General features: G+C 37.4%; 1 protein-coding gene across 2 annotated transcripts in view; it reads left to right on the forward strand.

Annotated features, from left to right (window-relative positions):
- Positions 1–14,285, forward strand: part of LOC129455266 (ephrin type-A receptor 7) — a 164,491-nt gene extending 150,206 nt beyond the window's left edge. For both annotated transcript variants that reach the window (XM_055219944.2, XM_055219945.2), the window contains 8 exons: positions 3,169–3,294; positions 4,110–4,295; positions 9,521–9,582; positions 9,818–10,021; positions 10,659–10,811; positions 12,373–12,563; positions 12,830–12,994; positions 13,585–14,285. In XM_055219944.2, coding sequence (XP_055075919.2) covers positions 3,169–3,294; positions 4,110–4,295; positions 9,521–9,582; positions 9,818–10,021; positions 10,659–10,811; positions 12,373–12,563; positions 12,830–12,994; positions 13,585–13,699 — 1,202 coding nt within the window. In that variant the 3' untranslated portion in view covers positions 13,700–14,285. The remainder of the gene's footprint in view (positions 1–3,168; positions 3,295–4,109; positions 4,296–9,520; positions 9,583–9,817; positions 10,022–10,658; positions 10,812–12,372; positions 12,564–12,829; positions 12,995–13,584) is intronic.
- Positions 14,286–21,584: the final 7,299 nt, after the last annotated feature.

Below are 21,584 nucleotides of genomic sequence, written 5' to 3' on the forward strand. Positions count from 1 at the left end.
TTACACTTTGCTCAGCATTATGCATATCCCAAAATCAATATAGATGTTAAATATTTATATAAAGATAAAGTAAAATGAATATGAGTTTATAAGCAAGTTAGAAGATGGGAACGAAAGTAGATTATATAGATTACAGTAAGCCTGTAATGTATATATGAATAATAAAATATAAAGAATGCAGAAAAAAGGCGATAATAAATGTAGTACAGTAAGTGTGTGTATACTTTTTAAACTAACAATCTTCACAGTTTTGCTGTCTAAGCATGAGCATGCAGATAAGAATTAGGCACAAACACAAAAAGTGACTTTATGATTATCAAAGAAGCTTTCAGATCTTATACTTTCCAGCAGAACTTACAATTAAAATAATGAGAACAGTATACAGTAAGTGTAAAGAGTATAACTTTTGATTGTATCTTAAAATGTAGGAATCTCAAACGCAAAGCAGCTTGGGGCCATTTCTGTGATCGTGTCAAAGGGCCACATAGCTATTTTCATCTAAAAGCACAATATTTTTGTATATGTTCTGCATTTAAATTCTATTATTTAACATAATAATAATATTACTTAAAAAATATAAACAGTGCTTTTAACTTCTTATGCATTATTTTATATATCAGTAAGTAAATCTTTTTTAACCGTATCTTAAATAAGGTTTCCTATTAAAACCTTGCACTAAGCTAACAACCTCCCAAGCGCTTTTGAAAGAACAAAGAAGCGCCTTGACTTTTAAACGTTTACGTCAATAATCAAACATCCAGGTGGATGCTGCACATTGGTGGTGGTTGAGAAGAATCCTCCTTTTATATGTAAAGCACTTTAAGTGCTGCAGAAAAGCACTTTATAAATATAAATGGGGGCCGGATTATGTTATATTTTTGACAGCAGACGGCGGCAGCAGAGAGGGGGTCGGGAGATTGAGACCACTGATGTAGGCTATTATGTCAGACAGTAATTTTACCCCAGAATAAACGTAAAATTATCAAAAAATTATAATAATTAGCAAAATAAATCCCATTAGCATTGTCACTATATTATAAGAGTCGTTCTTGCCTTTTTCATCGGTTATACAACTATTTTCTAATAGCAGACAGTATTTCGCCATGCTTGTATTATAAGATTGTTTTCAGATGACCTAGAAACCCTGGTGAAGTCTCGGAGGCCTGCTTCGTGCGTGCGTGCGTGCGTGCGTGCGTGCGTGCGTGTGTGTGTGTGTGTGTGTGTGTGTGTGTGTGTGTGTGTGTGTGTGTGTGTGTGTGTGTGTGTGTGTGAGTGTGTGTGTGTGGTTGTGTGTAAAATTGGGCGACTATAAGATTATTTGTGGATTTAATACTTCAGATTATGCAAACTCAGTTTGGGGTTTACTTAGCTGTACTTTAGAGACAAGTACAACTGTTCCCAGAAGATAGCTAAATCTGTCAGAACCTAAATCTAAAAACAGTTCATTAAGTAAATTGTGTTTGTGCGCAAGTCTGTTTTCTTGTGTAAAGTCAGTTTTAATACATGCTTTATGTATGATGTTTGTGTACGGTGGTCAAATCATTCTGATCCGATCTGATAAACAAACCCAAAGAGGAATTGGAATGTGTGCAGCTAAAAATCGCTGCGTTAAAGGTAACAAACGGAATGCAAAAGGCTCTTTCATGCTGAAGAGGTCTTCGATCCTGAGCCGCTCTCTCGTGATGGAACGAAGGACCTTTAATTTGCTTTGTAATTGTAGTTTTAAGTATGTGTGTGTATGTATGTGAGCTTCAGATCAATAAGTTGTTATGAGAATGTGAAGTTGAGCCCCTGGTCTGGTTCGGGTCGATGTGGAGCTGTAAGCACATTTCAGAGTCACACTGACACACTGTAGCGCAGCCACAACTTAAAAGAATGGACAGAACGAATGCTGAAAATCATCATTTTAATTCATGTTTAATACATTACATGATGTATGACTAGATTCATACTGTCTGAGGTGTCTTTGGAGTCTGCCGGGCAGAAAAAAACGCATCAAACTCAAATCTACACTGCAAAAAAATGATATTCAGGAAAAAAATTCTTAGAATTGTTGTCTTGTTTTCAGTAAAAATATCTAAAAATTCTTAAATGAAGATGCTTTTTCTTGATGAGCAAAAGGACCCAAGAAAATAAGTGTAGTTTTTAGAACAAAAATATCAGATTTAAGTGATTTTGTGCATAAAACAAGCAAAAAAATCTGCCAATGGAGTAAGCAAAAAATCTAACACATTTTTTTAAACACTAAATTCAAGAAAAATGCATGAAAAATTTGCTTACCCTATTGGCAGATTTTTTGCTTGTTTTATGTACAAAATCACTTAAATCTGATATTACACTGCAAAAAATGAATGTCTTATTATTTTTGTCTTGTTTTCTAATATAAATATCTGAAAATTCTTAAATTGAAATACATTATCTTGGTAAGCAAGTGGTGTAAGATATTAAGTCTTGTTTATTGAAATAAATGATGAAAGTTTTTTTTACTTAAAACAAGTCAAAATATCTGCCCGTGCAGTAAGAAAAATAAACTTAATTCCAGTTTCAAATTAATAACAAACTTAATTTAAGTTTATTTCTTTTACTGCTGCACTGGCTGTATGTGAGCAGATATTTTGACATGTTTTAAGAAAAAAAACTCTTTATTTTTTTAATATTAGAAAGCAAGACAAAATTACTAAGTAAGTAATACAGTGTATACAAGCAAAAAAAAATCTGCCAGTGGGGTAAGCAAAAAAATCTTGAACATTTTTCTTGAGCACTAAATTCAAGAAAAATTCTAGAAAAATTAGCTTACCCCATTGGCAGATTTTTTTTGCTTGTTTTATGCACAAAATCACTTAAATTTGATATTTTTGGTCTAAACAATAGACTTATTTTCTTGGGTTGTTTTGCTTATCAAGAAAAAGCATCTTAAGAATATTTTGATATTTTTAATGAAAACAAGACAAAAATACAAAGATTTTTTTTCTTAAAAATAATTTTTTGCAGTGTAGCCTGAACAGCAACAAAAATCACTCTTAAACACTCTTTCTTATACGTTATATAGACATTTATTACAGGTAGTACACACACAAATGGGAATGTGATTGTAGACATAAACATAAAACAAATTTCTAGTGTTCTATACTGTATTTTGCACATAACTATACTTCTTCTTTTTTTTAGTTAAAATCCCAACCAGAAGGACTTACATTGACCCAGAAACGTGTGAAGATCTGCTCCAGGCTGTCCATGCCTTTGCCAAAGAGCTGGACATCTCCAGCATTAAGATAGAGAGGATAGTCCATACAGGTACCAGACATCAAAACATTCTTCTCTTGCCTGCTAAAGGTTTTTTTAACCACTTTGGGTTTGTATTTATGAAGACCAGACATTAAAGGAATTGTTCTCACAGTTTTTCTTTCAGTGTAAGACAAAAATAGAAATTCTTGAAGAATTTTTGTGTAGAGAAGGACTGCAACCACAATATATATATATATATTGGACAAAGCTATCATATGGCTTTGAAAGACTTGGAATAAAGCACAGTCATACTGGAATGCTATTATGACCCTTAAATTGTCTTTTTGGATTTTGGACCTCTCTTGTAAAGAAAGACCTGCATAAGGATTATTTAAAGGGGCCATATCATGAAAATCTGACTTTTTTCATGTTTAAGTGCAATAATTGGGTCCCCAGTGCTTCTATCAACCTAGAAAATGTGAAAAAGATCAACCCAGTACTTTAGTTTTGGTAAACCATTCTCTGCAAGCATGTGAAAAAATAGCTTATTGAATTTTGGCTCCCATGGTGATGTCAGAAGGGGATAATACCGCCCCTTAAAGCTCCTTTGCATTTAAAAGGCACCCACAAACTGGCAATTTTAACATGCTATAATAAATTAAATGTGGGTTATTTTAAGCTAGAACTTCATATACGTACTCTGGGGACACCAAATATTTATTTGACATCTTAAAGTCTTGTGAAATGTCCCCTTTAAAAATGTATAACTTTGTGTTCCACTAAAATAGATTCAAGCACACAGTACAGGTTTTCTATGAGGGTATACAATATGGGTACTACAAACTGGGTCATAATTAAATGTACATGTAACTTGCCTTCTGCAGGAGACTTTGGTGAGGTCTGCTGGGGTTGCCTGAAACTGCCCAGCAAGCGCGAGTTGCCCGTGGCCATTAAGACGCTTCGGGCTGGCTGCTCGGAAAAACAGAGACGGTCGTTCCTCAGCGAGGCGGGAATTCTGGGACAGTTCGATCACGCTAACATTGTTCGTCTGGAGGGAGTCATCACCCGAGGTCAGTACAGACAAAAGGAATGTATAATAAATTAGGGCTAAGACAATGCATTTGTTTTCCAACAAGGCAGAGAAAGGAAACCAGAGAATAAAAGCTGCATGCTGATTGGACCCATTCCTCACGGGACAGGGAAAGGCAAAGATCGAAAGGAATTAGGCATTTCATGACTCTCAACTTGAATAGATTAAGGAGGGAAGAATAGACGTCCCTCCATTGAAAAAGATAAGTGAAGATTAGCAGGATGTCCCACTGCAGTAATAGAAAAGAGAATGATCGGACAGTATATTGGGAAGCGAACCTCTGAATAAATGGTCCGATCCTGATAAGAGTCGGAAAAGAAAGGGGAAAGGGTCGATACCTGCAGGATGGATGGCCGTCAGAGGTACAACATCAAAGAGAAAGAGGAGGTTTAGATGTTATCATCTACTGAAGGGACAGAGGGAGAAGAATCGGGATTAAATGTAACCAGGAACTTCCAGTCCACTGCGTGACGGGAGGAAATTTGGCCGGAGGTATGGAGTTGGGAGAACAGATCCATCTTTTGATTGATCGATGTGATGTTCCTGGAGATAAAGCAGCCAAATGGATTTGCCTACCGTGCTCTTGCCGCAGGGATGAGGGATGATGAAGGTGTTGTGGAGTGAGACCAGAGGGGGCAGGAGACCACGAGCAGATTTGCCGAATTAAAGAACTTGGAGAATTTATATTAGTGTGGGACTTTGTGTATTCGCGCTGAAGTGAATCTTGATTTTTTTGTCTCTGAATTGTGGCATTGATTCTAGATACGGAGAATAGTACAAATGCATGAAGAGACAGGATTGAGATTGTGTACGTTAGACTGCGTAATGACAAAAGAACATTAAAAAAAGTTCAACTCCATTATCAGGACCAAAATTACCTCTTTGCCGCACCTGTCAATGGTGGGTAAATTGAGTACCCATCGAAAATATTGCTTACAGACCATGAAATTAATTTTTTTATATTAAAAGTAAAAGAAACTTTTGTCCCTTTAAATGGAGTTTATTTTGCTTTCCTTTGCATATTAGAGACAAACAGTGCAGGTGATATAGTGTGATATGTATTTATGTAGCCTAGTTTATTTGTTTATTTATTTATTTAGTAGGTGTATCAACATCTGCATGTAATCAATATCTCACTGCCAAATCAAATGAATTCAGTGCAACTCCAAAACTTTTTGACAATATTTATTGTCAGGTAACAACTGAACATATATGTATGACTATAGATATGTATAATATTCTCTCATTAACTAAATACAAGTAGGGCTGCATTTCAAAATAAGAGAAAATAAATTCATTTTCTGTATTTTTCTCAACTTACTCTGTCTCACTCGTCTGTTTCTCTCCCTTCTCCGTCTTACTTGTCTGTTTCTCTCTCTTTCTCTGTCTCACTCATCTGTTTCTCTCTCTTTCTCTGTCTCACTCATCTGTTTCTCTCCTGTTCTCCATCTCACTTGTCTGTTTCTCCATGTCCCTCAACTGTTTCTCTCTCTTACTCATCTCACTCGTCTGTTTCTCTCCTTTCCTTGGTCATACTCATCTGTCTCTCTCCTTTTCTCCATTTCACTCATCTGTTTCTCTCCTTTTCTCCATCTCACTTGTCTGTTTCTCTCCCTTCTCCGTCTCACTCATCTGTTTCTCATCTTTTCTCCATCTCTCTCATCTGTTTCTCTCCCTTTCTCTGTCTCACTCATCTGTTTCTCTCTCTTTCTCTGTCTCACTCATCTGTTTCTCTCCTGTTCTCCATCTCACTTGTCTGTTTCTCCATGTCCCTCATCTGTTTCTCTCTCTTACTCATCTCACTCGTCTGTTTCTCTCCTTTCCTTGGTCATACTCATCTGTCTCTCTCCTTTTCTCCATTTCACTCATCTGTTTCTCTCATTTTCTCCATCTCACTTGTCTGTTTCTCTCCCTTCTCCGTCTCACTCATCTGTTTCTCATCTTTTCTCCATCTCTCTCATCTGTTTCTCTCCCTTTCTCCGTCTCACTCATCTGTTTCTCTCTCTCTTTCTCCATTTCACTCATCTGTTTCTCTCCTTTTTTCCATCTCACTTGTCTGTTTCTCTCCCTTCTCCGTCTTACTTGTCTGTTTCTCTCTCTTTCTCTGTCTCACTCATCTGTTTCTCTCCTTTTCTCCATCTCACTTGTCTGTTTCTCCATGTCCCTCATCTGTTTCTCTCTCTTACTCATCTCACTCGTCTGTTTCTCTCCTTTTCTTGGTCATACTCATCTGTCTCTCTCCTTTTCTCCATTTCACTCATCTGTTTCTCATCTTTTCTCCATCTCACTCATCTGTTTCTCTCCCTTTCTCCGTCTCACTCATCTGTTTCTCTCTCTTTCTCCGTTTCACTCATCTGTTTCTCTCCCTTCTCCGTCTTACTTGTTTGTTTCTCTCTCTTTCTCTGTCTCACTCATCTGTTTCTCTCCTTTTCTCCATCTCACTTGTCTATTTCTCCATGTCCCTCATCTGTTTCTCTCTCTTACTCATCTCACTCGTCAGTTTCTCTCCTTTTCTTGGTCATACTCATCTGTCTCTCTCCTTTTCTCCATTTCACTCATCTGTTTCTCATCTTTTCTCCATCTCACTCATCTGTTTCTCTCCCTTTCTCCGTCTCACTCATCTGTTTCTCTCTCTTTTTCCGTTTCACTCATCTGTTTCTCTCCTTTTCTCCATCTCACTTGTCTGTTTCTCTCCCTTCTCCGTCTTACTTGTCTGTTTCTCTCTCTTTCTCTGTCTCACTCATCTGTTTCTCTCCTGTTCTCCATCTCACTTGTCTATTTCTCCATGTCCCTCATCTGTTTCTCTCTTTTACTCATCTCACTCATTTGTTTCTCTCCTTGTCTCAGTCTCACTCATCTGTTTGTCTTTCTTTCTCCATCTCACTCATCTGTTTCTCTCCTTTTCTCAGTCTCACTCATTTGTTTCTCTCCTTTTCTCCGTCTCAATCGTCTGTTTCTCTCCCTTTCTCCATCTTACTCGTATTTTTCTCTCCTTTTCTCCCTCTCACTCATCTGTTTCTCATCTTTTCTCCATCTCACTCATCTGTTTCTCTCCCTTTCTCCGTCTCACTCATCTGTTTCTCTCCCTTTCTCCATCTCACTCTTCTGTTTCTCTCTCTTACTCCATCTCACTCATCTGTTTCTCTCCCTTTCTCCGTCTCACTCGTCTTTTTCTCTCTCTTTCTCCGTCTCACTCCTCTGTTTCTCTACTTTTCTCCGTCACACTTATCTGTTTCTCTAGTTTTCTCCATCACACTTATCTGTTTCTCTCTCTTTCTCCATCTCACTCGTCTGTTTCTCTCCTTTTCTCTGTCTCATTCGTCTGTTTTTCTATCTTTCTCCATCTCACTCATTTGTTTCTCTCCTTGTCTCAATCTCACTCATCTGTTTCTCCCTCTTTTCTCTGTCTCACTCGTCTGTTTCTCTCCCTTTCTCCATCTTACTCGTTTTTATCTCTTCCTTTCTCCTTCTCACTTGTCTGATCCTCTCTCTTACTCCGTCTCACCTGTCTGTTTCTCTCCCTTTCTCGGTCTCACTCGTCTTTTTCTATCTTTCTCCATCTCACTCATTTGTTTCTCTCCTTGTCTCAATCTCACTCATGTGTTTCTCTCCCTTTCTCCATCTTACTCGTTTTTATCTCTTCCTTTCTCTGTCTCACTTGTCTGATCCTCTCTCTTTCTCCGTGTCACTCATCTGTTTGACTCTTTCTCCTTTTCACTCATCTGTTTCTCTCCCTTTCTCAGTCTCACTCGTCTGTTTCTCTCTTTTTCCATTTCACTCATATGTTTCTCTCCCTTTCTCTGTCTCACTCATCTGTTTCTCCCCTCACTCGTCTTTTTCTTGCCTCTACCTTTCTCATCTTTGCACTGTAGTGTCGCAATGTTGACTGCCTGAAATGCGCAGAGTTGTTTGGCTGGTGGTGGTAATACGTGGGATAGCTTAACTCGCATGCAGTTGGTCTGTGTCTGTTCCATCATCAGCTAAACCAAGTAGTACAAAAGCTACTCGCGCCCTGTTAGGTTTTAAATCATAACCGTTTTGGCTGTAGGTCCGGGTCCGTATGGGATGGATTCTGGGTCCATGACCGGACCGCAGTCCGCCTGTAAGTGACCTATGCTTTACACAGTCAATGTTAAAGATATCAAGGTTATATTTTCACAAAATCATCCTACATAATGTTAAGAACATTCTATGTAGAAAACAATAAATCACAAGAATTGAATTTTGCTGGGTTTTCACTGGCAGGGTCACACATGTATGACAGTTTATATGTGTTGAATTCGAATTGTTTATGTAAGTTACAACAAACTCATTTCAAAAGTGCATGAGAAAATCCGCTTTGGATTGATTATATGATCCCTTTGAATGTCCTCTTGACTATTTCAACATATGCTGGTATTTATCAACAAAACAAAATTGGTTCTTGCTGTAATTGTGTTGTTTTATAAAGGAGGGCGAGCCCTGATGTGTTCATTGGCATTTCAGAGAGAAGAATAAATTACTGTTTTTTCTGATCGAATTTGTGTGTGTGTGTGTGTGCGCGCACATTCGGTGAGTACAGCAGCAGATGTTCAGTTTGAAGTAATTGGTGGCCAAATCACAGCAAGCCCCCTTTAATGACTCTAATCTTTCTCTCTGACTTCGCCTCCTCCACCTGCAAATCTTCAGTTTTTTTTCTTGCTGTTTATCTCCTGAAAGCTTCACACTCACCACAGTTTTCTTCATCCCGTGCTTTCATCCACCTGTCAAATCGCGGACCCTCCGCAGCTGACGAGGACCCGGAGCTAAGAGCCCAGTAGGAGGTTCTCTGATTGGGGTTGGTCAGGCTTGTCTGCTCCTCCCCGCAGGAGGTGTGATGGAGCTGGGGATGGTAGATTGACCAGACTGATAGTGTAGACTTCTGCTCATTGGGCTGTTCATTGAATGCTCCAGATTGCTAGTGTCAGTGTATGTGATTAAGGGATCCATCTCTCCTTTTTGCTCTCTCTCTCTCTCTCTTACTATCTCGCTCTTCTGTAATACCTGGGGATTTACTGCTTCCCGCCTCCCTAATGGAGCGTCTGTCCCTTGTCTCTTCTTCGGCACGTTTCTATCACTCACTGTTTGACATCCACAGGAAGTTATTCATATAACTGCCTTTATTGTGCATCTGGAATACATGATTTTGATTGGTTAATTGTGTCATGCGTGTGTGTGTTTCTGCAGGTAACACTATGATGATTGTGGTGGAGAGTTTGACCAATGGGGCGCTGGACTCTTTCCTGCGGGTAAGACATTTTCTTACTTGGGGTAGACAAGCATGGATTGGCAAGATATTTTGTAAGTTATTTCGGGTAGCCCCGCCCACATTTACATGTTATGGATCCAAAATGCTCCACAAATAGTGTTGCCATGGTTTATCTTCTCCCGAGCGTTGTGTAATATTTCAAAATATTATATTTAAAAAAAAAAATGACAATCGCATACTTCATTCTACTTTTTTTCTTTCTTTCCTGTTTATAGCAACATGAAGGACAGCTGACTGTTCTTCAGCTGGTGGATCTGTTGAGCGGAGTGGCGTCTGGAATGAAGTATCTCACAGAGATGGGCTTCATCCATCGCCGGCTGGCGGCTCACAAGGTCCTGGTGAACGGCAACCTGGTCTGCAAAGTGTCAGGCTTCAGACCTCTCCAGGATGACAAGATAGAGGCCGTCTACAGCACGCTGGTGAATATTTTACCATAATGCAACACAGCATTCTGAAATGATTCTGAGGAGCCAATAGCAGTCAGCACATTTCTTTATAAGTCAAAGCTCAGCTGTCATCTAGTTTCCATCAAACTTTTATGCTTTTTTGAGTGCTCAGCTAAAAGTACAGATTATTTAAAGAGCTCCTTCATACTTCTGTTATGATAAGATGAAAGTGAAGGTCAGGATATACAACAGCAATAAATTGATCCCTCACCCATCAATATGTACTCATACCGCGGTATCACTTTGTTTTTAATGAATTGCTATATTTTGTATGTCAAATATGTACAGTATGTTATAGCTTCACAGTTGTAATTCTGAGTATTTTAAAATGAAAGGTTACCATTCTGTATGCTGACTGGTAAAACCCAATGCATTTTATGATATTAAATTCTTTGAATAAGTTCAAATTGTTTTCTATAGTGCTTTTCATAATTTGTAGCAAAGTAGCTTTCCAGTAAATACAGAGTATACATGCAAATATTTATATATATTATATTACTCTTTGTACTGTACAATTACATATATGCATGTAGGATTTAGGATATATGGTACTGTATTATTACAAATTGATTCAGTATGTGACATAAAATGATCTCCTTGACTCATTCAGCACGGAGGGAAGAGTTTGGTGCTGTGGACGGCCCCTGAGGCCATTCAGTACCATCGCTATAGCTCGGCCTCGGATGTTTGGAGCTTTGGGATCGTCATGTGGGAAGTCATGTCCTTCGGGGAGAGACCGTACTGGGACATGGGCAACCAAGACGTATGTCTATCTCTTAATGTCTTCACCTGTCTAGTTTACTAGTGTTGCTTTTACAAACCTTTACTTTCTCTGTTTTCTCTCTTTCTCTTCGTGTTTTGAAGACGGTGCTTTCCTTCTATTTTTAAATCTCTCTAAAATTCCTCTTTTTTGTGATTTATACACTTTTTCTTGCTCCCTCTCTGTTGGTAGGATAGGATATTGCTGTGTGAAGTTTGCATTCATTTATGAATTTAAAAGTAGCTAAAGCGAGGGGTCTATTAAAGACCCTTAGATCGAGAGTGTGTCTGTGCGCTTTCACTTCAAGTCCACTACATCTCCGTGACCGATCAGACACGGCGTGTGGCATTCCCTTCACTTCCACTGCAAAGATCACATAGTGCCTTTCCTTGAGAAATAAACATACTGTAACTGGAGAACACAGCGTTTTATTAAAATTAAATGACCTGTTTTTATTTTTACTAGAGTTCTGAATAAACCAAATAAATTATTTTAAAAGCGCTTTTTATAAATTAATTATTATTTATTCATATCTTAAATTAATTGCAATTGATCACAAATATAAGTTTTTACTTATTGCCCAAATGAAGACTTGATGACATTATTGCTCATTTACTTCAGCTTTAAATGTTAAAGGCCCACTGAAGTTCATTAAAATGCGCAGCTTTTTAGGATGGGGCATACTAAGTGGCTCCTCCCCCTTTTAAAATAGCTAATACGTTTTTGTTAAGTTTAGCTCACATAAGATATCCTTAAAGGGACACTCCACTTTTTTTGAAAATATGTTCATTTTCCAGCTCCCCTAGAGTTTAACCAAAGAGTTTCGATATTTTTCCTATTTAAAACTTGACTCTTCTGTAGTTACATCGTGTACTAAGACCAACGGAAAATTAAAAGTTGTGTTTTTTCTAGGCAGATATGGCGAGGAACTATACTCTCATTATGCAGTTATAATCAGGACTTTGCTGCTGTTACATGGCTGCAAGAGGTGGAATGATATTACGCACTGCCCGAAAATAGTCCCCTTAGTAACTTTCAATGGCAGGGGACTATTTTCGAGCAGTACGTAATATCACTACGCCTCCTGCAGCCATGTTACGGCAGCAAAGTCCTTGATTATTACGCCAGAATGAGAGTATAGTTCCTAGCCATATCGGCCTAGAAAATCACAACTTTTCATTTTTTGTCGATCTTACGTGTATGATGAAACTACAGAAGAGTTTTAAATAGGAAAAATATCGAAACTCTTTGGTAATTTTTTGTGCGATGCTAATGATCTAATCAGATTCAGTGGATTGTGCTAAGCTATAGTGGTACGGCCAGACCCGGAGATCGGCTGAATGGATTCCAGAACGGTGGGAATTAAGTGTTTAACTCTAGGGGAGCTGGAAAATGAGCATATTTTCAAAAAAGTGGAGTGTCCCTTTTAAAGCTTACATAATGTATTCATACTAAGAGGCAAAATATTTTTTGATTTCATGGAGACTTATGTATCTTCCATGAATCCAAATGGCCATTTCGGTTCTTTATTCCTGTTTCTTATGTGTGTCTGTGTACATTAAAGGTAATAAAAGCTATAGAAGACGGCTTTCGGTTACCCGCGCCCGTGAACTGCCCGCCATCTTTGCACCAGCTCATGTTGGACTGTTGGCAGAAGGAGAGGACAGAGAGACCCACATTTACACAGATTCACAGCGCTCTCAGCAAAACCATCAGGAGTCCGGATAACATCGGGTCCTCCACACTTGGACGCAGGTACTGAGGCTTAAAACTAATCACAAGCGCTGACAGTGTGTTTGTGATTGGATCCTTAGAGACCGATATTAACACTTTACTTCACATGTTTTGATAAATACATTGTTGTCTCTTACAAAAAGTACTATAAAAGTACCATGGTGTTACGACATGATACTACCGTTTTACTTTTTTTACACATGGTGTTTTTAAAATTGCTGTCGTATTACCTTATCTTTATTTCTGTGCCGTTGTACCATCACAGTACTCTTTCTCTGGTCCTCCAGGACTCTGGGTTCGTCTGTATCACTAGCAGAACGAACTCTTCCCTCCTTCCCTTCGTTTAATTCGATCGGTGAATGGTTGGAGGCTGTAGACATGGGCCGCTACAAAGACAACTTCACTGCTGCTGGATACTGTTATCTGGAGTCTGTGGCCCGCATGACCGTCCAGTAAGTTGTGTGACTGACACTCATTTATTGTACACTACTGTGCAAAAGTCTTAGGCCACCATGCCTCCATTAGATGTGTTGTTTTTGCAATTGTATAGTGATCATATATAATAACTTCCCAGTCTCTATTAGAATACAACCAGAAAATATAAAAAATGTGTATGTAGTATTAAAAACAGTATAAAAGTATAAGCTGAAGTATCAAGTATTAAGTGTAAACTCCTCTTCGACTTGACCAATAGCAGGCAGCTGCAGGATCTCTTAAACCTAAATGAAATTAAATCCTAATTTCTAATTCTAATCGAATGACTTCAGTCTCCTCAAAAAAGCTCATGATGTGTTTCGTGCCAAGAGAGGTCACACTAAATACTGACTGATGCCTAAATAAGATGTTTAGTTCTGAAAATTTTGTTTTTAATTTTGCGTACACATTTCCTATTTCTGTTTGTAAAAAAGAGTGAAAAATGAATATGGATGGACATTAAAACTTTGCTTAAACAACAAAACTGGTGATGGTGGCGTAAGACTTTTGCACAGTACTGTATATCTAGGTTTCACGGTTTGTGTCTAACCGCTCTGTTGTTTTGCAGGGACGTGTTAAGTCTCGGTATCACCTCTCTGGAGCACCAGAAACAGATTTTGTCCGCTATACAGACTCTAAGGGCACAGGTTATTCAGATGCACGGTCGAGGAGTGCAGGTTTGATACAAATGCATATGCACGCCCAACTCCAGTCCAACGCCAACACCCGTATTTAGAGAAAAGACGCTAGACGTCTGTTCTCGTGATGATTACACAGAAGGCCGTTCAGCGGAGTCAGTTTTCTTCCTAATCTTTCCTTTTTATGTTTCTTTACCTTCTCTTTTTCCACAAACCAAGTTGATTTCTGATGAAACTACGTCAAAGAAAATCCTTTTCTACAACTGTCCATCAATGACACAAAATTTACACACAAGCTCTGTCCCTTTTAGTAGGACTCATGCACTGAACTGAAAAGAGTCAGTCAGGTTGAGATGCCCTCAAAACTGACCTGGGGCAGGGCAGTTTGACTTTGACTGATCTCAGAGCAGCCTAAAAGGATGCAGTATAAAAGATAGCCACTGATCCTGCTGTACAGTGGACTGAACCTGAAGCATCCCACCACGTCCTGGACCTTCAGCTCCTCGTATCTGCAGGAAATAGGTCAACTACTGTAAGAAATCTTAAAACAGTATAAATCTTACCTTTTTCTGTCTCTGTCTATTTTCTTCCATTTGTTTTCTTCACATAAACGGCTGTGTTTTGAACAGAATTTCAGAGTTTAATTTAGTGTCTGAAATCTATTAATATGTAATATGTTGATTGTTTTTGTCTTAACAATAGACAACGTTTGCACTGTAGTATCCGAGACTTACGTTACAGTATGTTGTACCATATCTATTCAGAGGCGGACACTACTTAAGTATTTTTACTTTTTACATAAAAGTACATTTTTAAGTATTCAGATTTTATCAGTGTTTTTCTTTGGAAACATACATTCCAAAGCATGTTATCATAATTTTTACTCCACTACATTTCATTATTTCAAGTTTTTGGTTTATATTTAATATTTAAGTACATTAAACATCTAGTTTTTTTTACTTTTACTTAAAGGATTAGTCCATTTTATGTAAAAAATCCAGATAAGTTACTCACCACCATGTCATCCAAACTGTTGATGTCTTTCTTTGTTCGGTCGGGATGAAGTTGTGTTTTTTGAGGAAAACATTCCAGGTTTTTTGTCATTTTGATGGACTTTAATGGACCCCAATACTTAACAGTTTTAATGCAGTTTGGAATTGCAGTTTCAAAGGACTCTAAATGATCTCAAACGAGGCATAAGGTTCTTATCTAGCGAAACGATTGTCATTTTTGACAAGAAAAATAAAAAATATGCACTTTTAAACCACAACTCCTCTTCTTCCTCCGGCTGTGTGACGAGCTAGCACGATCTCACGTAATTGCATAATGACGTCGAAAGGTCACGTGTTACATTAATGAAACGCACATTTGCGGACCATTTTAAACAAGAAACTGACACAAAGACATAAATTACTCTCATTCCACATACAACAACGTCGGAACGGTCCTCTTTCTCCACACTTGTAAACACTGGGGCGTAGTTTCGATACGTCATCCGTGACCTCTTGACGTGATGACGTATTACGTGAGGTCGCGCTGGCGCGTCGCAGGACCGGAGGAAGGCGAGAAGTTTTGGTTTAAAAGTGCATATTTTTTGTTTTTCTTGCCAAACATGACAATCGTTTCGCTGGATGGGACCCTTGTGTCTCGTTTGAGATCGTTTGGAGTCCTTTGAAGCTGCAATTTTAAACTGCATTGGGACTGTTGGGTGTTGGTGTCCATTGGAGTCCATTAGGGTGAGGAAGGTCCTGGAGTGTTTTCCTCAAGGGACATGGTTTCTTCTCGGCTGAACGGGGAAGGACATCGGCATTTTGGATGGCATGTTGGTGAGTAGGTTGTCTGGATTTTTTTAAGAAAATTGATTAGTCCTTTAAATAAAAAGTACTTTTGTACTTTTACTCAAACACAATTTTTATGTAATTAGGTATTAAATAAATTTTAATATGCAATATAAATACACAGTATGATTCTATTCTTTAGAATGTAGTCAACATTTTTTTAGTAAAGTAATTTTTCCCAAGACAAACACAGATGCTTGGAAAATTTACTTAAAATACTCAAGTAGTGTCCGCCTATGTATCTATTATAGGATTTATTTATATGTTTACATGCGCTCATTTGGACGGGCCTGCAGAGTATTACATAGCACTGAATCTGCTCACATATTATCAAAATGCGTTTCAAACTTGTTCATGTAATTTAATTTCTTCTTGCACTTTGAAAGGTTGTGAATGAGGCGTCACACACCTACATTACGAGCTGCAATGGCGGCTGGACGTGTGTATTACTTAATGTTGGCGTTCTGTACAACACGAGTTGTTGTTTTTTGAATGCTCTGAATGTGCTAGTGCTATTGAATTTAGGGGCGGTTACCTGGACAGGGTTTAGATTAATCCTGGGCCTTAGTTATATTGGGACATTTAAGCAGTTTTTACAAACAAACAATACTGAGGTGCATCTTGAGACAAACTATGGCACTGATATATGTTAATATATTGAAATTAAGGCAGCTTAAACCGGCATTTTAGTCTGGGATTAGGATAAGCCCCGTCCGGGGAACCGCCCCATTGACTGTTGAATTTCTAGAGTCTGAGGTTCTGTGTTTAAGCAGCACCCTGAATTCGATCGTATGAAAGGATCGAATCACGTTAACAAAAACCATAGCGCACAAATCGGTCAATCAGGATAATGTTACAAGTACAACAAAAGCATATTTCAAGTTTGCTTAATAATTGATAATTATAAGCATCATCGTTTTATTCTCTATTGAGTGTTTTACAAGCATAAACACATATATGGAGAGCGCTAATAATGCATATTTTAAATAAATAGAGAATCGAAACATCATACTGCACAGTTGAACATCCCTTTACCGTTTTCATTACTATACAAACATTGCATTGTGTGTATCATTCTGATCTCTGTTTGATACTGTAAATATGTATTTGAAAATGCAATCTATTTTTATAATTTGTTTGAATAATAATGTGTTGAATGAGATCCTTTCACTGTGTTTAAATACGATTTATTGTTTGAATTAGGCGAGTAGCGAAGAATAAAGTCCGTTTTTGGTTCCCGTTCGGTTGGAATTTTTGATGATTTTACCTGGTAGAAAAATAGTTGGCTGTTGCAATACAGAAACGTGTTATTAAAAAAAAAAATACAATACAGGTACTCTCGGCTTTATTGTGTTTGCTTGCGGTCTACACGTTTCCAGCATACCTGCCTGAATTCATACACACCGACCGAGTCTATTTTAATCATGTGTAATCAATGTCGCAGCAATCAAACGTCTCTGTCAAGTTTCAACCCTCGAAAAACAACAGGAAGCTGCAACTGTATTCTCCGTTTGATATTTTTACCTATAGGATTTCTTTCCAGCTAGATTATTTCCATATAAGAGTGACAGAATTGGGTTTGAATACTTGAATCTTCAATCGTACTGTTTGATTTTAGACATTTTTACCTCCTTTATTTACCTTCCAATGGATTCTGGTATGATGTGTGTTTGTGATGATTTTTGATATTGAGAAAAGTTTGGATAAGGATTACACTTGATAACACAAGGGAAAATAAAAAATAAAAGTTTTTAAAAAAAGAAATAAACAGCAGTCGGTTTCAGTTTTATTTCTGAGTCCTGGTATGATTTTTAAACTGACTGTTTTGTGTTTTCGCATCCAATCCTGATAGACCTGTAAAATGAAAGGGTTTGGTGCAGTCCCGTTGCTAAATATACAACAGATGGAAATAATAACAGGAAAGCGTATAAACAATGAAATTCAAAGCGGTTAATACTTTAACTCCCAGCAGTGAGAAAGCAAGATGTGTTTTTGTGTTCAGATTAAAGCCCTTCAGTGAGAAGTAAAGGATCCACCTCTAAGCTGGTGTGAAGGAGAAAGTTTCCTCACACAAAAGTTCGATCCAAGCGGTTAGAGTGCCAGACCTTAAATCGGATTTGGGAAATTAATCCGGATCGGGAGCGAGTGTGAACAAACAAAGTGAAGTGGTGCTTCTGGGACTGTGCCATCTCTCAAGGTGCAACCGCTGCTCTCTAGTTCAGTTCATTCAGGGAGGATAGAGACGTCTAAGCTGTGGGTATTTATTCAAGTATCAAAGGCATAGCTTTGGGGTCATGTGAGAAAGATGATGAATATTTTCTAGAATTCTTGCTGGGCTTTTGGTGCCTCTAAAAGGAACAATAATTAAATGGTCTCAGGGTGGATAACACTAACTATTGTTTATTATTATGCACTCATCATGGATATAAAGAAATGTCACATAACACTTCATGCAGCCTTGCATTGGTGCTTATATCCAGCCGCAGGGAAAAAATTAAGAGACCATATCAAAGCTCCCTTTTAGTAATTTTTAGAAGGATTTCTTGACAGAAATGCAAAATAATATATAAAACTATATTATCAGGGGTGTATAAAGACCTTTCATAATGAACCGTTATGTGTTTATTACCTTAGAATGAGCCGTTTTATCTACATACACTCTTACATAGAAGTCGCCATTTTGTGCCGCCATGCTTCTACAGAAGCCCTTTACAGACAACCTTTTTTTACTAAGTTGTTTCCGACGATGACATGTTTGTTCGGTGGCGGCTATCATAGCTTCTCTATGCGTTTCAAAAGTGAGAGGTTAGCAGTGGACTGAGCTGTAGGTTGCAATTTGCAACCTCACCACTAGATGCTGCTAAAATTTACACACCACACCTTTAAGTTTTTCTAGATTTACTATACATTTGTGTTCAAGTACAATGATCATTTTTGTTTCATTTTGTCAACAACCGACAACATTTCTGCCAAATTCTTAATAAAAATGATTTTTTTGCATTTATTTTTTTATTCATTTATTGAAACTTGAAATTGGGAAACAAAGTTTTTTATTTCCAAAACGGCAGAGAAAAAATGTTTAAATTCATTTTTTTAACAACAAAATACTAATGTTTTTACATTTTTGAAAAACAAATTAGTCACATTTATTATGGGAATTGTAATGCTATCAGTCTTTTACATTTCCTGTTGGTGGTGACTGTCACTCCTGAGATAGATAGATAGATAGATAGATAGATAGATAGATAGATAGATAGATAGATAGATAGATAGATAGATAGATAGATAGATAGATAGATAGAATATGAAAATGTATATAATACGCTCTCATACATGATGTGATGCCTGTGAAACCCAGCTTGTAATTTTTTTGTGATTTAGGGGAGAGCAGGGGCGAAAGTAACATTTTTCAGAAAAACTTAATTTTAAAAGATCATTTTATAGACAGAAATATATTTTTGCTGTGGTCAATAACTCACAAGTGTGGTCTATCAAAACCAGGTGGAATTTTGCAAAAATGTAAAACGACTTCAGTATAATTTCACTTTAAACATAAGTAGTGCATTGTTACTTTCGACCCCACCTGCAGGGATGAAAGTTACACAACAAAACAAGATAGATTTTTGTGTTACACTTGTTTTTATTAACTATACATGACTATGACGTCATTAATATGTAACTGCAAACATATTTTGTAATTTATCTTTGTAAAAAATAATGAAATTACATTATCATTTTAAATCTTAGTTTTATCAAATGTTTTAAAAGCAACCAACAGTACAAACTTAAATTGTTGAAAATAAAAAAAAATTCAGCAGTTTGAACTATGAAAATTAAATTAAATTAAATTAGAATAATATCAATTTTCAACATATACAACAGTATTAGCAACGGGACAAAAGTAACAAGTGTTACTTTTGACCAGACAGGATCTCTTCACATTTGAGTCAATGTTAGTACATTTTTTTTGTGTGTGAACTTTCCCTTTAAGAGCAAGTTTTGTCTCAACTCCAAACTCTTCAAACTCGGTCTGATCTTAAGTCTTGAACTTTTTGCATATGTATTCATCTGAAACTGGTTTGAGTCATCACGTCTGGGGTCCACAGTTCAAGCCGTTCTGCTTTGTACAGTGGCTGTCAGACGTTATCTGATTAAACTCTCAGGTTTTGGGCAAACCCAGATTAAACTTTCTGTGACCACAGATAAACTCAGGGACTGCTGCATGGTTTTTTGTGAACTCTTCTTATGCATACCGTTTTCCTTTGGACTCCCAAGCCGTTTAAATTTAGGTCACACTTTGTGCTATGATATTAAATTTACAGTCTAATTACAGTAAGTACTGAGCACCAGTTATGAACAACATGCATGTATGCAATTATGTTTTGTAACAGCGTGTAATTATACATTGTTATCATTACTGTAATTATGGTGTAACATGGATATCACAGTGTTTAATCTCTTACTTTCTGAGTTTCCCTATTTTTTTCCCTTTAGTCTCTTTTTCGTCTTTATTTCAAGCTGTCCCTATGTTATCCGGCAATCAGAATCTCATTTCAAACCGCATTTATTTCTTCATCACAAACTAATGACAGATTGCTGCAACCTACACGCTACAGTTTCTGCAGCAGGATGTACAATGAATTAAATTCTGAATTTAACTGAATAAATTCGATTGCATCAGACAGAAGACGATACCAATAACTATGACTATATTTCACTAATACAACCAGACAATAGTCCCTTTCACACATACAGTCTTTACTGGTAATTTACTGGTAAATTGCCGTTAACATGTCATGTGTGAACAGAACCTTTCCGGTAAATCAGTGCTCCCAATTTACCAGTAAGACAGGTTGTAAGATTACCAGTAATTTACCGGTAAGTGCTGTGTGTGAACAAAAATTATAGGATTACCGGCATTTAGAACGGACGACGTCAGACCGTGCTGACAGCTTCGGACCAATCATAGCGTTTTAATACAGATGACGCGTTTACCCCCGCAGTGTTTACTGACGTTTCCACACACACATGCTGCTTGAAAGTTGAGCACACCTGAAGTTTACGTCCACATTTCTTCACCAAAGTTGTTTAAAACAGCTTACCGCCGAATTGCTGACGTCCTTAGCACGACCTCTGTGAAGCCTAAAGTGCAAACTGTTGTTAAAAACGCATTTTTGGTTTGACGTCGTCTCATTCAATGTTGTTTGGTCATGAGCAACTTCGCGACTGTTTACCACAGACGTGAAAACAACAAAATACGGACCGTGGTTATGAACCACGTGGATTGTTTACAAATACAACACTGAGCTCGCCGCGTGCTACAGGTACTTCCGCTTTCTCAACGAATTTACCGGTATTTTGATACTGATGTGTGAATGATGTCTTACTGGTAAAATAACGGAACGCCACTGCGTGTGTGAACAGCACATTTTTGTATTTACTGGTAAATTCATTCTGGTAAATTCATGGTAATTTACCAGAATTACTGTGTGAAAGAGGCTATTGTCTAAAAACTAGTGCTGTGCAAAGATTAATCGCGATTAATCGCATACAAAAAAGTGATTTTTAGCAATATACAAGTGTGTGCTGTGTGTAATTATTATGTATATATAAATAAATACACACACATTCATGTATGTATTTAAGAAACATTTACATGTGTATATATATTTATTTATATTTTTTATATATATTCTATATTACCCTATAAATAAAAAAATATATATATATAAATAAAAATGTTCTTAAATGTATATAATGTGTGTTTAAATATACATAATAATTACACACAACACATATACAGGGTTCCCACACCTTAGGTAACTTCAAATTTAAGGACCAAGGACTAAATGTGAGGAGACATTTCAAGTGAGAGCAAGGTTACATCGTGTTACCTTTTAAGATACATTGTTACAGTTCCCTTTTAATGGAACTCGCGCTGCGTCACTGTGATGACACTTTGGGGACGCCTCCAGGGGTGCGTCTGAATGTGTATATCAAATTCAACCAATGGTGAGGCTTAACGGCAAAGACAGGGTAATGTGTGAGCCAGGAAGTATATCACTATCTGAAATATTGCCAAAGACGACGTT

This window comes from Misgurnus anguillicaudatus, chromosome 20 (genome assembly GCF_027580225.2).
Source record: "Misgurnus anguillicaudatus chromosome 20, ASM2758022v2, whole genome shotgun sequence".
Taxonomy (NCBI): Eukaryota; Metazoa; Chordata; class Actinopteri; order Cypriniformes; family Cobitidae; genus Misgurnus; species Misgurnus anguillicaudatus.